The 12,862-nt window shown below is 38.7% G+C and overlaps 1 protein-coding gene across 1 annotated transcript in view; it reads right to left on the reverse strand.

Moving 5' to 3' along the window:
• Positions 1-12,862, reverse strand: part of LOC125417637 (POU domain, class 6, transcription factor 2) — a 370,123-nt gene that overhangs the window by 249,871 nt on the left and 107,390 nt on the right. The window contains exons 2-3 of the mRNA XM_087896666.1: positions 7,590-7,681; positions 4,502-4,730 (exon numbers count right to left, since the gene is read on the reverse strand). Of these exons, the coding sequence (XP_087752792.1) occupies positions 4,502-4,730; positions 7,590-7,681 (321 nt within the window). The remainder of the gene's footprint in view (positions 1-4,501; positions 4,731-7,589; positions 7,682-12,862) is intronic.

Raw genomic sequence — 12,862 nt, forward strand, 5'->3', positions numbered from 1 at the left:
AGAAACAGGTTAAATTAATTTAGAAGAATTAGTGGGACAAGCCTAGGCTAAGGATGAGCATTCATAATTAATAATAAATCTCCATGTCTTTATTTGGAAGTTGGTTGGTGGCAAAAAGAAAATTACAACTACACTCCCCCTCGGCTAGTGAAATTAAGGAAATCCAGAATATAAATATCCCATCCTAACAGGTAATTTCTCTCTTAGGTATTCTAAAATTAGAAATCAAAGGCTATAAACACAATGGAGCTTGGTAGTGGTATAAAGTTCTTCATAGCTACTAGAGTTGGAAAGTGGACCACAAATGAACCTAAGTTACAGTAGAGAAGTGACCTGAATGCAACAGCAAAAGATGTAAAATGGAGTTTTAGTCATTTGTCTGCTGCATACATGAAATTAGTTCACCTAGCCACCTCATAGCCACTTGGATACTCTGGGACTCAGACCTCACTTTGGGCTAGAATGAGATTTGCCTACAGGCCATTCCTAGGACCCTATGTAATGCTCTGTTCCTTACTCTTGTAGTATGGAACCATCAACAAAATTCTTTACAAACAACACAATGTCAGCATTAAGATGGGAGGGAATCTCTTTCTTGAGAGGAAATCTGCCAGTGTTAGGGGATACAATGGCCTGAATGTTTGTGTTCCTCCCACATTTGTAGCAAAATTGAATCCCCTAAGAACTGGTGTGAATAAGGCCTCTAAAAAGTGATCAGAGTAAAAAACTAGTGTCCTTAAAAAAGAAAACCCAAAGTCTCTCCTGCGAGTGAGGACTCAGTGGAGGAGGGACTGGGCACCTGTCAGAACTGACCTTAGATTCCCAGACCCCAGAACTGCAGGAAAGGAAGTCTGCTGTTTGTACACCACCAGGGCCATGGGATTTTTATATAGGAGCCAAAATGGACCAAGACTGTGTGAGGAGAGGAGCTGCCAACTGGAGATAAGAAAGCATCTTAGTCTCTTTCATTTCTTAAATATGAATGTGTACTGGAATTGCCTAGGGAAAATTGTGAAAATGCAGATTCTGGTCCAGGTTTCTGCTGCAGCCTGAGGTTCTGTGTTTTCAAGCTCCCTGCTGCTGTCTAGGACCACATTCGGACGGGAAGATGGTCCAGTGAACCCCTGGGTCTAGGAGGATCACTCTCATCTCTTCACCAGCGCTCATCATGAGCATCTGTGCATTATGGGCCCCTTTGAGAACTGTATTGTTATTTGATAGAGGATGTAGACGATAAGTTCTCAATCACATTAGTATAAAGGAAAATATTTGAAAACATTTCACGGAGCTCCAAGCCATTCAGAAACTGGTGCTAGAAACATATTTTTAATCTTCCTAGCAAATATTTAGCTTTTGAATTACAAGAATGGGCAGAGGGAGGATTGGACAAGAAAGCTGGAAAATCATAAGACAAAATTCTTGCAGGTTAAGTAAAATCATGAACTAAAAAAACCCATAATACTCTACAAGAGGAAAGAGGGAACTATCTGGCTCTAAGTATGACATATATGATTAGGACTAGGTGTGTTACAATTAAACCCCCCCCGTAACTTTCCCTACTCAAATCATTGAGAAAGTGGGATGTTTATTATAGATGAACAGACTTATCAGTCATTTTAAAAGACTGAAAATCAGCCAAGTGGTGGTGATGCATGCCTGTAATCTCTGTACTCAGATCTCTATGAGTTCAAGACCAGCCTGGTCTAAGCTAGTTCCAGGACTGCCAAGGCTACACAAATAAGTCTGTCTCAAAACAAACTAGCAAAATAAACACCCTACACGCCCCCCCAAATAGTGAAAACCTTGGGCTGAAGTTAGCATGTTTATTGTATGAGGAGTGGGTTCTGCAAGAAGAACAGCCTTCTACCCTTTTTGTTAATTTTGAATACATACATGTGTGTACAGATCATTCTAATGTGTTCATTGGCAGGACCATAACTTTTGAGAAAAGTTATGAGTTGAGGACATCTAGAGATGTCATTCTATCTCAAAGTAGACCGAACCCTTAGAGATGATTTTTCTCTGCCATTTTCCCACATGACATGGCCTTCTCCAATTCAATAAAACTCAGGAAGCTTCACCACCAAAGCATTGCCTAGGGATCATCACAGACTGTAGAATCAAAGTTCCCAACTTTCCTAATGCTGAAACTCTTTAATACAGTTCCTCATGTTGTGGTGACCTCCCAGTGATAAAATTATTTTCGCTGCTACTTTGTAACTGTATTATTGCTACTGTTAGGAATCATAATGCAAAGATTTTTGAAGATAGAGGTTTGCCACTGGGGTTACTACCCACAGGTTGAGAGCCACTGCTATAGGAGGTCACCTAAAGGTGTTGAGATCAGCCTTGGGCTGAATGTTGATGGACTGGATGCAAGGTGATTGCTCTTCAAGTAATGTACGTTGATCTTGATCACCTTGGAGATAAACGTTCTATTTATCATCCTTATCACCTTCAGACTTATCACTTGGCAACTAAATCTTTCTGATTTTCCTGGAAATTTGCTGATTTTTAACCCTGGAGATTGGAAATATCCCAATTGCCAGTAAACCAGTAGGGTTACATCTTTGGTTAGTGAGGTCTGGGTGTTGAGAGAATATGGGAAGGTCAGAAATGCCTAAAGAAACCAAAAGTAGAACTTTCTTATCTGGTGTTGATTTGGACCTCGAGGGAGAGGATGTTCAACATCCTTCAAGGAGGGGCTTGATGTTAAGACCAATGAGGGAAGCTTCCCCCAGTCAGCTGACTTCCTGATAGAGAGTTTCACATGAATGACCTCATCCCCTCCTTTGATCACTAAAATTTTAAAGATGACTTCAAAGGGAAAAAATATTTGTTCACAGTTCTGTGGCCGACATGAGCTTGGTTGAGAGCACAAATATTGTTTGGAACATTTGTCAAGGGAACCAAGAGACGAAAGGAGTTAACGCTTCTGCTGCCCTTACCCTGGGCACAGACACAGGTGTGACGTGAAAACACCAGTGCCAAGAAGTCAAGGTCCAAAGCACAAGCCCACATTTCACATTGAAAACAAAGCAGGGATGACCTTGCTGCACACTGGGCCAGCACTGATTTTGAAACTCTTAAATAACAGGTACGAAAAATCCCAACAACACTGGCCAGCAGTGAAAGTACAAAAGACTTGCTTTTTTTTCACTCTGACTTTGGTGTCCATCTTAACCAAGCAGAATTAATTCACAGCCCAGGAGCTCGGCAAGCTGATGTTTATTTATAATATTCAAGATTCCCATAAGCACACATGTTCCAAATGGAAGGCTGCATTTTGATAATGCCCGTTTCTTCATTAAGATTTCATCACCCACCTACATTAAGAAGCCTAGCCCTACACTTTGTTGCTTCGGCTTTCACCTTGTGTATTCCTGTTTTATTTGCTTAATCTCAAGTTCCTGGCTTCTCAGGCACTCAAATTTGAAACAAGCAAAGTTCATGCATTAGTGTATCCTGAGCATGCATGATTTATGAATGGCCAAGTTCTTGGCACAATTTAACAGTATAAGGGAGACTTTGTTTTAAACATTAAACTGAAAGTTAAGAAGTAGCCACAATGGGTGGAATATCAGAACACAGACTGCAAAGAGGTCCAAAGGAACAAGATCCTTTAGTTCTTAGTTGTTCTTCAGTGTGTGAATGGATGTGCTAACCAATTTTTAAAAAACCATATAAGCATCTAACATCTGACCAATTTAAAAAGTACTTTAAATTGTTATTCTGAGGACTTACCCAGACAAACCTTTATTCTGTAAAACAAAAATATTCTTACATTTACATAAATGAAGACTGCCAGCTGCTTTAAGTATCCCAAAGTAAATAGTTGAATTTTTTTAAATTTCTTTTCTTTTCTTTCTTTTTTTGTCACCAGACATTATATTCTTATTCATAACATTTCTCACCATAATTATTCTTTCTCTGACAACAACCACTGTTGTTCTTTTCAAAATTTTTAAGAATAGCTAAAAAATTCAAATTCTAAATAAAAACTTCTCCCTTCTACCAGGTCTTGCTTCTACCAAAAAGCTGAAATAATACAGCTTAATACTTACATCTAAAGCCTACATAGTAGCAAAATAATCATTAAATTAATAATTCCATATGACATTTTGTATTTATGGTGTCCCAACCACTTAGCTCAGATGTAAAGAACACCCTACCTTTCCTTGCATGTGGCCAAATTGAATACCTTGCCAGATTATAAATGAGTCTTCAAATAACAATGCTACAGTTTCACATTTAAATGATGGTGTACCCCGTCATGATTGCTTGTAACTACTGGAGGACCCGAAAAGTTGCTGTTCATGAGAGGAAATGAGGGTTGATAAAACCACAGATTAGATAAGCTCAGAGTTCATAAACAGCTGTAAATGTTGCTTTCCATAGAGGCCTTTTATGCCCTTTATGATAGAAGCATCCCTACGCTACACTTTTTCCATTTCAGAGAAGAACGAGTGTAACACTGCACAGCACCTGGGCATGATGTTACCTTGTAGATTTTGCAATGGCAGAGTCATGATGCCTCCCGCTGCAGCTGCTGCTACCAGCCCTTGGATGTTTGTGAGATTCGCTGTGGGCAGCGTGAGGACTAGGCCTTGCTGACCGCCTAGTTGTCCTGCCATGTTGAAGGGGATGAGGATGGGCTGGTTGAGGGCTGGGGGGCCTCCCGGCATCACCCCTGCCACAGCAGAGGCAAGCTGCTGTGCCGTCAGAAGAGGCTGCAAAACAGGAGAGACCTGGCTCACTTTCCAGCAGAAATAACACATGGTTTTTAAAGCACGATGCCTCCATTATATCCAGTCAAAAGGTTTCTCAAGCAGCAAAGAAGCATACTCCATCCCAGAAAAGAAGACTGGGAGGAGGAAAAAGTTTGACATTATGTTTTCTTTACCTTTGAAATTTACCTTTGAAATTTTTCTTTTTTTTTCAGAATCTCCTTGAAGCTTAAACATCTTTAAAAGAAATATCATGTCTTTATATACTGCAAATTCAATTGAATTTTCATTAGATCCCAGTTCTCATATATTTATAGCGTTCAGCTAATTTTTTCTATGTTGTTACAGAAAGAATTCATTGATTTTGGTAGGATTTTTATTCTATTTTGGTTCAAAAATAGTAATAACACACTGTTTTCAATGATTACGTTAACAAAAATAGTGTCAAAGATTTTCTGGAAGCTAGAAGGTCTTTAGTAATGCTGTCACACACATCTGTGGCTGGAGGACCTGATTGCGGGCATAATTCTTTGGGAAAGCAATTTGGAAATACATACATTTCAAGAGCGGCAAATATATTCATCCTTGTTTGACTCAGAATATATTCTTAGGATACAGTTTCAAGATAGAATTCAAAGGGAAAAGAGATAAATGTACGAAATTATGCAATATACTTCGAGTTACATAAATGGTGAAGCTGTTCATAGTATAGTGCTAAGCTTGGTGAGGTGCTGTGTATTCATTAACATGGATCATTTGGGTATCTATTTAGGAAAGTTAAAAATATGTTTCTGATATGAAAAGTAATTGGATAGTTTCTAAATAGACAAGTGGCTACTATTGAGATGGTAATATGTGTGTGTGCATGTGTGTTAACACATATATGTGTGTGTGAGAGGTGTCAAGACATAAAATGTAATAGAAAACCAAATATTTATACTCTAAGATATAATACTAAAAATTTTTTTCTGTTAATTCTCTCATATTTTTCACACAATTAAGATGTTATTATTAAAACACGTGTTTATGTCCACTTTTGATTGAATAATCACCATTTGGTGTAAAAGGCAGCAGTAGAGAATAAAACTTGTTTGAGTGCTGGGGTAGGGTTCTCACTGGAGTCATATCCTAAGATTGTGGTTCTGGCCAGGCTAAATAGCTGCACAAGTCACTTAATCTTGGGGTCTTTAATCCATTAAACTCTATTTAGGATTAACTTTCTTTTAGATGAAACATAATAAATGTATTTAAATATGTACATGATATAAAGGTAGATTATAATCACCAGACCCTACATTTCAATTATCCTACCAATGAGACTCACAGAGTTTCATAACTTCCTGGAAGTTCATGTCTCATGAATGGAGAGGCCAAGTTTAAGACTGGATAGACTGTTCCAGAGTCTATACAAGGAACAGATTAAGAGAAAGGGGACTATTTCATCTGAAGAGTGGGCACATTCTCTGGCTATCCCTCTGGTGTACCATCTAGATCTTTCAAAAGAAGCTCTTGAGAGGTATTGGGCTTCCAATGTGTTTGTTCACTTTATTGAATTTATAGCAATAACTTTGCTCCTCCCTTTAAAAAATATGAAGTTACTCTGTAGAAAAAAATCATCAGACTTAGGGAACAATAATGAAATTGTAGCTTGGTTCCTGGTAAGATATTGTGACTGATCAGTGCAATGTTTCAAAGGAAGCGTGTAGTAGTTCTCAGACTATACACAGGTTTAGAGACTTGACATGCAGAATTTTAAGACTGGATTTTGGGCTTAATGTAGGGTGTGTCTGCTCCTAGTTGGCACAGAGCCATGCTTCTTCATTGTCTTGAGTTAGTCATTCTAGTTACCTAACTTGGAGTATTAGACCAGTTTGAGACTCATGGACTTCTAGGAACATCTGTGCACACACACATACAGAAGCATTTACACATATGAACATATGAGGTAAGAAGAATATCATTATGAGGGTATGACACATAGAAGTCCATGACTCATGTCTATGAGTTCAATCTAGGTTTTGATCTCCCAAATAGACACTGCCCAGTCTTCATGTCTGGAGCTGTGTGGTCTCTGAGATGGGTGATAGGATCTGAGGCCACTGGAAGATTTTATGGCAACTAGAATAAGAGTGACATAACTGAGTCAAGCTTTCCACTTGGGCAAGCCCTCCTTATACTGAAAGTGATTGATTTCCAGGGACAACAACAGCAGCAACGGGGAAAGGCACAGACATTTCTCTCCCTAAAAGCAAGATGAACTCTGAAAGTTTCACAGTAGATGGCAGAGGTTAAAGGAAGCCCAGGCTTTTATAATTGTGTTCTACATCTCCATATAACCCACGCCAGGCTGCAAAAAAACAAATATTGGACTTTAAAAAATAATGAATGTATTTCTTTATTAATGCAAGAGCTATGTGTGATGTACAGTATTGTCAAACCCAATAAGCTGAACTTGCATTAAAATTGCATTAACTTTTTTATATTAAATCACATCTTGTATTTCAAAAATGGCTATAGTAAGGTTGAAATAACTTAATTTTCTTCACACTCCAGTCATTAAAGTTTTACTTAAAAAAAAAACTGCATGGTAGCCAACAGCCTAGATGTAGTAGGTTTTAAAGGAAAAAAAATTTCCACATGATTAAAACCAACCTTTCCTTTAAGAAGAGACTTTTGCAAACACATATTTTCTTGAGAGTATTTAATAAATAATGTAGTCATATAGCTTTTCATATAAAAATTTATCATCATCTTTGCTCTGTTGGAGTTAATTGGATTTAAATCATTATTATTTATTTGGTTATTTATATGGTAAAACCATCCTAAATGCAGCCTAATGGAAAGCAGTTGAGTGATACTGACCTGTGGCCCAACTGGAAATGGGGGGTGGGTCTGACTGGCCTGGTGCTGGTCAGGAGTTCCTGGGTCTGATAGGACTGTGTTTCCTCTGGCCCCTAGAATTCAAAAGAAGAGCCTCCTTAGTATCAACAGCAGCCTAGCAACAGTATATTTCTGTGATATCACAGGACGCTGAGGAATAGATGCTTATTAAAGAGTGGTTTTTCAGTAGTCCCAGTTATGGCAAAAATGATGCTATAGTACATTCAGGATGGCCAAAGTCATCAGGAGATAGACAATAGGAAAAGGTGTTCTTTCATATACATGCCAAAAGACTTACATTAGACATCAGTTTGGAAAGCGCACTCTAGTTCACATGTGTGTGTGCACATGTTTTGGGACATGTTGTGAAATGTGTCTGTTATGCTTAAATGAATAATAGATAAGCCAGTTGTCCAAAGCCAAAGTATAGTCTCAGACATGACCATCTCTCTCATATTGTCCACTGGTAGAGATTCTTCCCTCTGTTCTGTTCCCTTAGGTCAGCTTGCTGGCCTTGGATGGACTCTTATGAATCACAGCCCTTTCTAGCGCGCCCTTCCACAGTGTCCTAAAAGGAATATGGGTCCCCTTAGGCGAGTTTTCTGGGTGCAGAGCAAAAGAGAAATGTCTCCCATCAATTCACAGAGACCCGCTCCGGTAGGCACTGAACTAGTTGTATTCCCGTGCTGAGATCCTGTTGCATTTCAAGCACCCTGACAGCAAATCTCTAAAGCCTTTGGGCATTGTCTGCATGTGTTTGTGCTTGATTTTAGGACAAACCAAAGTGGTTCGGATAATGGTAGAAACAATAAATACTTGAGTAAAAAATATATATATAAATACTTGAATAAAAATAAACAAAACTGCCATTTCTGAAGTGTCCCTGTTGGGGACTTTTCTTGGCGTTTTCTATTGGGGTGGTTGAAATCCAGTTCTAAGCAAACCTTAACAAGATCCACTTTCCTGGTGTTTGTCCTATGAATAGCAAGTGGAAGACATTTCAGACTCTGTTTACTGGCATGCTGAGGCCAACCAATGAAAAAAGATATGATTCTGTCATGCTTATAAATTTTAAAGAAGGTATTATTGGCTCATTTAAAACAAATTCTTCTATATCGTCTCCAAAGGGACAGACTTATAAATAATGGAAATGTGGAAAAAATACTTCAGCACATTAAGCTACAAATAAAATTGACTGCTACATATTATTCAATTGACTTCTATTTCCACAGCGATGTGTCAATCATAACAGCATTTTATAATAGGATTAAGCAATAAACGTGCAAAGCCATTATGCAGAAATCTGAAAATCTGATTAATTTGTAATATTTTTTTTGTGCAGAAAGTCAGGAATGGACATTGCTTAGGGAATTCTTACAAGCAGTCTATTGAAATTTCTAAATTGATTTGGAACAAACTAATAAAAACACAGACTTGCTGACATTTTATAAACCAAATTCTGTCGAGATATGTTTGGCATTTTAATGATCACTGTCATTTAATAACAAGAGTAAGATGACCCATCAGAAGATACCAGCAATCCCCATATATACAAAAGAGCTTTCCCCTGAATTTTTTATGTGTAGTTTCTTTATTATGCTTGAAAACCAGGGCATGTTAAACTCGGAAGCAGCTTATATAGTATAATCTCATGGTCTCCATTCAGCCCCCAAATAATGCTTTTGATCAAATATGAAGATTAGGCTAATTTGCAAATGACTAAAAATTCACTGCTTAGAAAAATGTGGTTGCTTCCTCCAGCTTCTCAGGCCTGGATTTTTATACCAGAAAAGAAAGTTTTACAATGTACAGAAAAATCAAAAAGTCCCTTTTTAAACGATTAAATGTACACTTGATATCAGAATTTTCTACAGCACGATAAGCCCCTTTGTGTCATATTTTCTTCATGTGTTCAGAGTCTATTTTTGACTCTGTTCTTAACACATCCCACTGTAATGTTGAGAACTGGTCCCATCCAGGCACTGTGCCAACAGTAGTATATGTTTATTCTCTACAATTCCATACAGATTACATTTGCTTATATTTATTCTTTGGTGCTCTGAGGCCCTAACTGGTGCTCAGCAACTTGTTCTGAGAACAGCTATGCTCAAAAACCATGTTCAACGCAGTCTGGGGCAATTCCACACAATTTCATGTGTAAAATGAAGTCTTTCACAGGCTCTAGAGGAGATTATGTATGCTTTCCCGCCTGGATCAAAAAGTAATGTTTCCTCTTAACGTGCATCTCCATTTTCCCCAAACACATGTATCACGCTTAACCTTGTAGGGCCATAAACTAATCTGCTTGCTTGGAAGGCAAGTTCCTGTACAGGGGCCTTGCTGGAGCCAGAGGGGAATCCAGCAGTCAGAATGAATAAAAGGCTTTGGCTAAAGGTTTTAGAGATTTGAAGCAGCACTTACTGTGTGATAGCTAAGAATTTGAGGTTAGGCATTTCCATGGCAAAGATAAGGAAACATAAATATTATAGATGACCAGGAGTCTGGAAAACATAGTACACCATTGGAGCCCTCCAGTGCCAACTGTGGGGTGAATGACATGTGCTCTAAAACCTTTATGTTTTTGTCAGCAACTAGTACACGTAGAAAAAAATGTTGTGTGATGTTTTCCTAAAAACGTAACGTGGTTTGATCATATTCACTGTGCGTCACTTCCTTTTCTTCTATCCCATCGTCTTATGTCTTCATCCTCTTTGCTCGTGGTCCCCTTTGACTGTGAGCTCTCAGGTCAGGACATCTCATTCACACTTAGTGACTACAAACAGAGGTTCAGCTTAAGATACACATTGACACTCATTTGATTACTTCCTTCTGATTAGCATAAATCTTGGAAATACCTTTAAATTATTAGTTTATTGACAAACTCTATACCATAAATCTTGGAAACATCTTTAAATTATTAGTTCATTGACAAACTCTATCTCAATCCCAAATGACAGATTGCTACAACATGGATGTAGAAGGTCCCTACAGCCCATGTGCTAAAAGCCTTATTGCCAGCCTGTGATATGATGAGGAAGTGATAGAACCTTAGGTAGGATGGACTAGCAGAAGGAAGCTGAACCACTGTGGGCATGCTTTTGAAAAGGACAGTGGGATGCTGGTCCCTTCCTCGTGCTCTCTTTGCTTTCCGGCCATCATAACTCTGGTACCCAAGGGGTCCTGTCCATCATATGCTGCCTTTCTGTGGCCTCCAAACAAAGGAGCAAACAGACCATTGACCCAAGGGTTCTTCCCTGTCAAGCACTCCGCCACAGTCACAGAAAGCTGACTGGAGAAGATATAGGAAGCAGTTTGGTAAAAAAGGTAAAAATATTAAAGGCAAGGTTTCTTACATTGTAAACTTGGCCAGGTTTACGTTTAGATCTGCCACCTCACTAGGAACATACTTAGAATTGTCTTCCAATTGCTTATTCATCAGCTTTCCCTTATGAAAGTCAGGAATGACGAGAGTACTTCCTTCACAAGCTGACTGCTGTGAGTGTCATATGAGACAATATACATGTAAGTTCATTGTAAACTCTGCGTGCTTGCTACATAACTGCTTCATCTGTTGGTTGTTGTACTTTAATAAAATTTGTACTTAAAAGAATATTTCATATCATTCAATTTGGCTTTTAATATTCACCCAGCAAAGCCAAATGACACATATTCTAATCTCTATGGGTACTTACTTCAGAAATATCTTATATATAAGCTAAGGGTACTTTGCTATGTACTGTGTACATACTTCACCATGTACTGTGTGCTATAAGATTAATGTCTGAAATGGAGCTCCCTATTTGAGTCTCTCAGAGCTTACAAAATGTGATGTTTATTTTGTAACATGTAAAATGTGGGCAGAGAGCTGTTTCTCAGACCCTGTGAAAACCAAAATCTGAGGGCATTCAAGTCTTTTATCTAAATCTGCTTAACATTTGCATGTAACCTATATATCCTTTCTCATTCATTTAATTCATCTCCAAATTGCTCAGAATGCTAAATGCAATGGGCATGCTGTGTAATTGTTATACTGTATTGTTTAAGCAGTTGTGACAAGAAAAAGTCTATACATACTTAAAAGAAATTCTTTTCCAAATAGTTTCAATGTACAACTGGCATTTCCTCACAGTGAAGTTGTTGTTTTTCAAATTCCTTTTTACATTTTCATTGTGACATCTTTTGGTTAACACAGATAGCCAGGCTTGGCATCTCTTAGCGACTCCAATACAGCAGATGCGTGCTGCAGTATAGATTTGAATTTGCCTCCCTTTGTGAAGGAGACCCCGCTACAGAAGTCCCTTTAAGATTCAAACAGCTTTCAGCCTATGAGGGGGAACTCTTTTCTGGAGCCTTCCCACACTGTTTCTGTAAAGAGGACAAGGTAGTGGCTGCAGTGATATGGGACTGAGAGAAAAAGGACCTCAAACAGACTGCTCACCCCAATGTACTCCCCCATGTCTGCCATCATTCGACAGACAGAACAGAAAGTTCCCTTGTTAAGGACCAATGCATTTTTAATGAATCAAGTTCCTCAGAAGTCTGAATGTGGGAGTCTCTCCTCCATGCATTAGCACAAACGTAATCACACGAAGGTCACAGGGATGTGCCAGCTCCTTCTGGTATTTCAGACCGTTCTCACCCACTGTCTGCAGTTTCCACCAGTGGCTGAGGGATGCCCAGGTTACTTACAGAAGACGGGCAGTTGAGCGCATTACTATTTCATGTTGAGCAGATGAACCCAAGCTAAGCAGGGCAGAAGGCCTGTCTAAATTAAACTTCCCTTTCTTTCAATTTCTTCAAGATTACTCAATGCCAGAAAGGGAGCGGAAGTGTTGGAAGTGCCTATAGAGAACCCTTTGTGGGACCACTGCCTCTGTTAGACACCTTTTTTTATCATTGGATGGGTTCTCTTTGTGACACTGGACACACACATGCTTGTGTACAGAACTCTACACACTGCTGGTGGGATTTGAGACTCTAAAGTAATAAGGCTAACTCTATGAAAGACATCTTACACCCCACATTCATTAATCCGCATGGATTTGTGTGCCTTTGCAAGAACCTCAGAGAATAAGAATATCTGATGGTGTTAATGTAAAAAAAAATGCATTTCTTTTTACTGGCTGTGACTCACGTGACTCTTGGAGAGGAATCTCAGCTTTTTTGAGTTTAGGGTCTAGGCACACAGTGGTGCTAAATGATGACTTTTATTTTAAGGCTGCATATATACCTGAAAGTCAAAGGGAGATGTGGGA

This window comes from Myodes glareolus, chromosome 14 (genome assembly GCF_982192425.1).
Source record: "Myodes glareolus chromosome 14, mMyoGla1.1, whole genome shotgun sequence".
NCBI classification, from domain to species: domain Eukaryota; kingdom Metazoa; phylum Chordata; class Mammalia; order Rodentia; family Cricetidae; genus Myodes; species Myodes glareolus.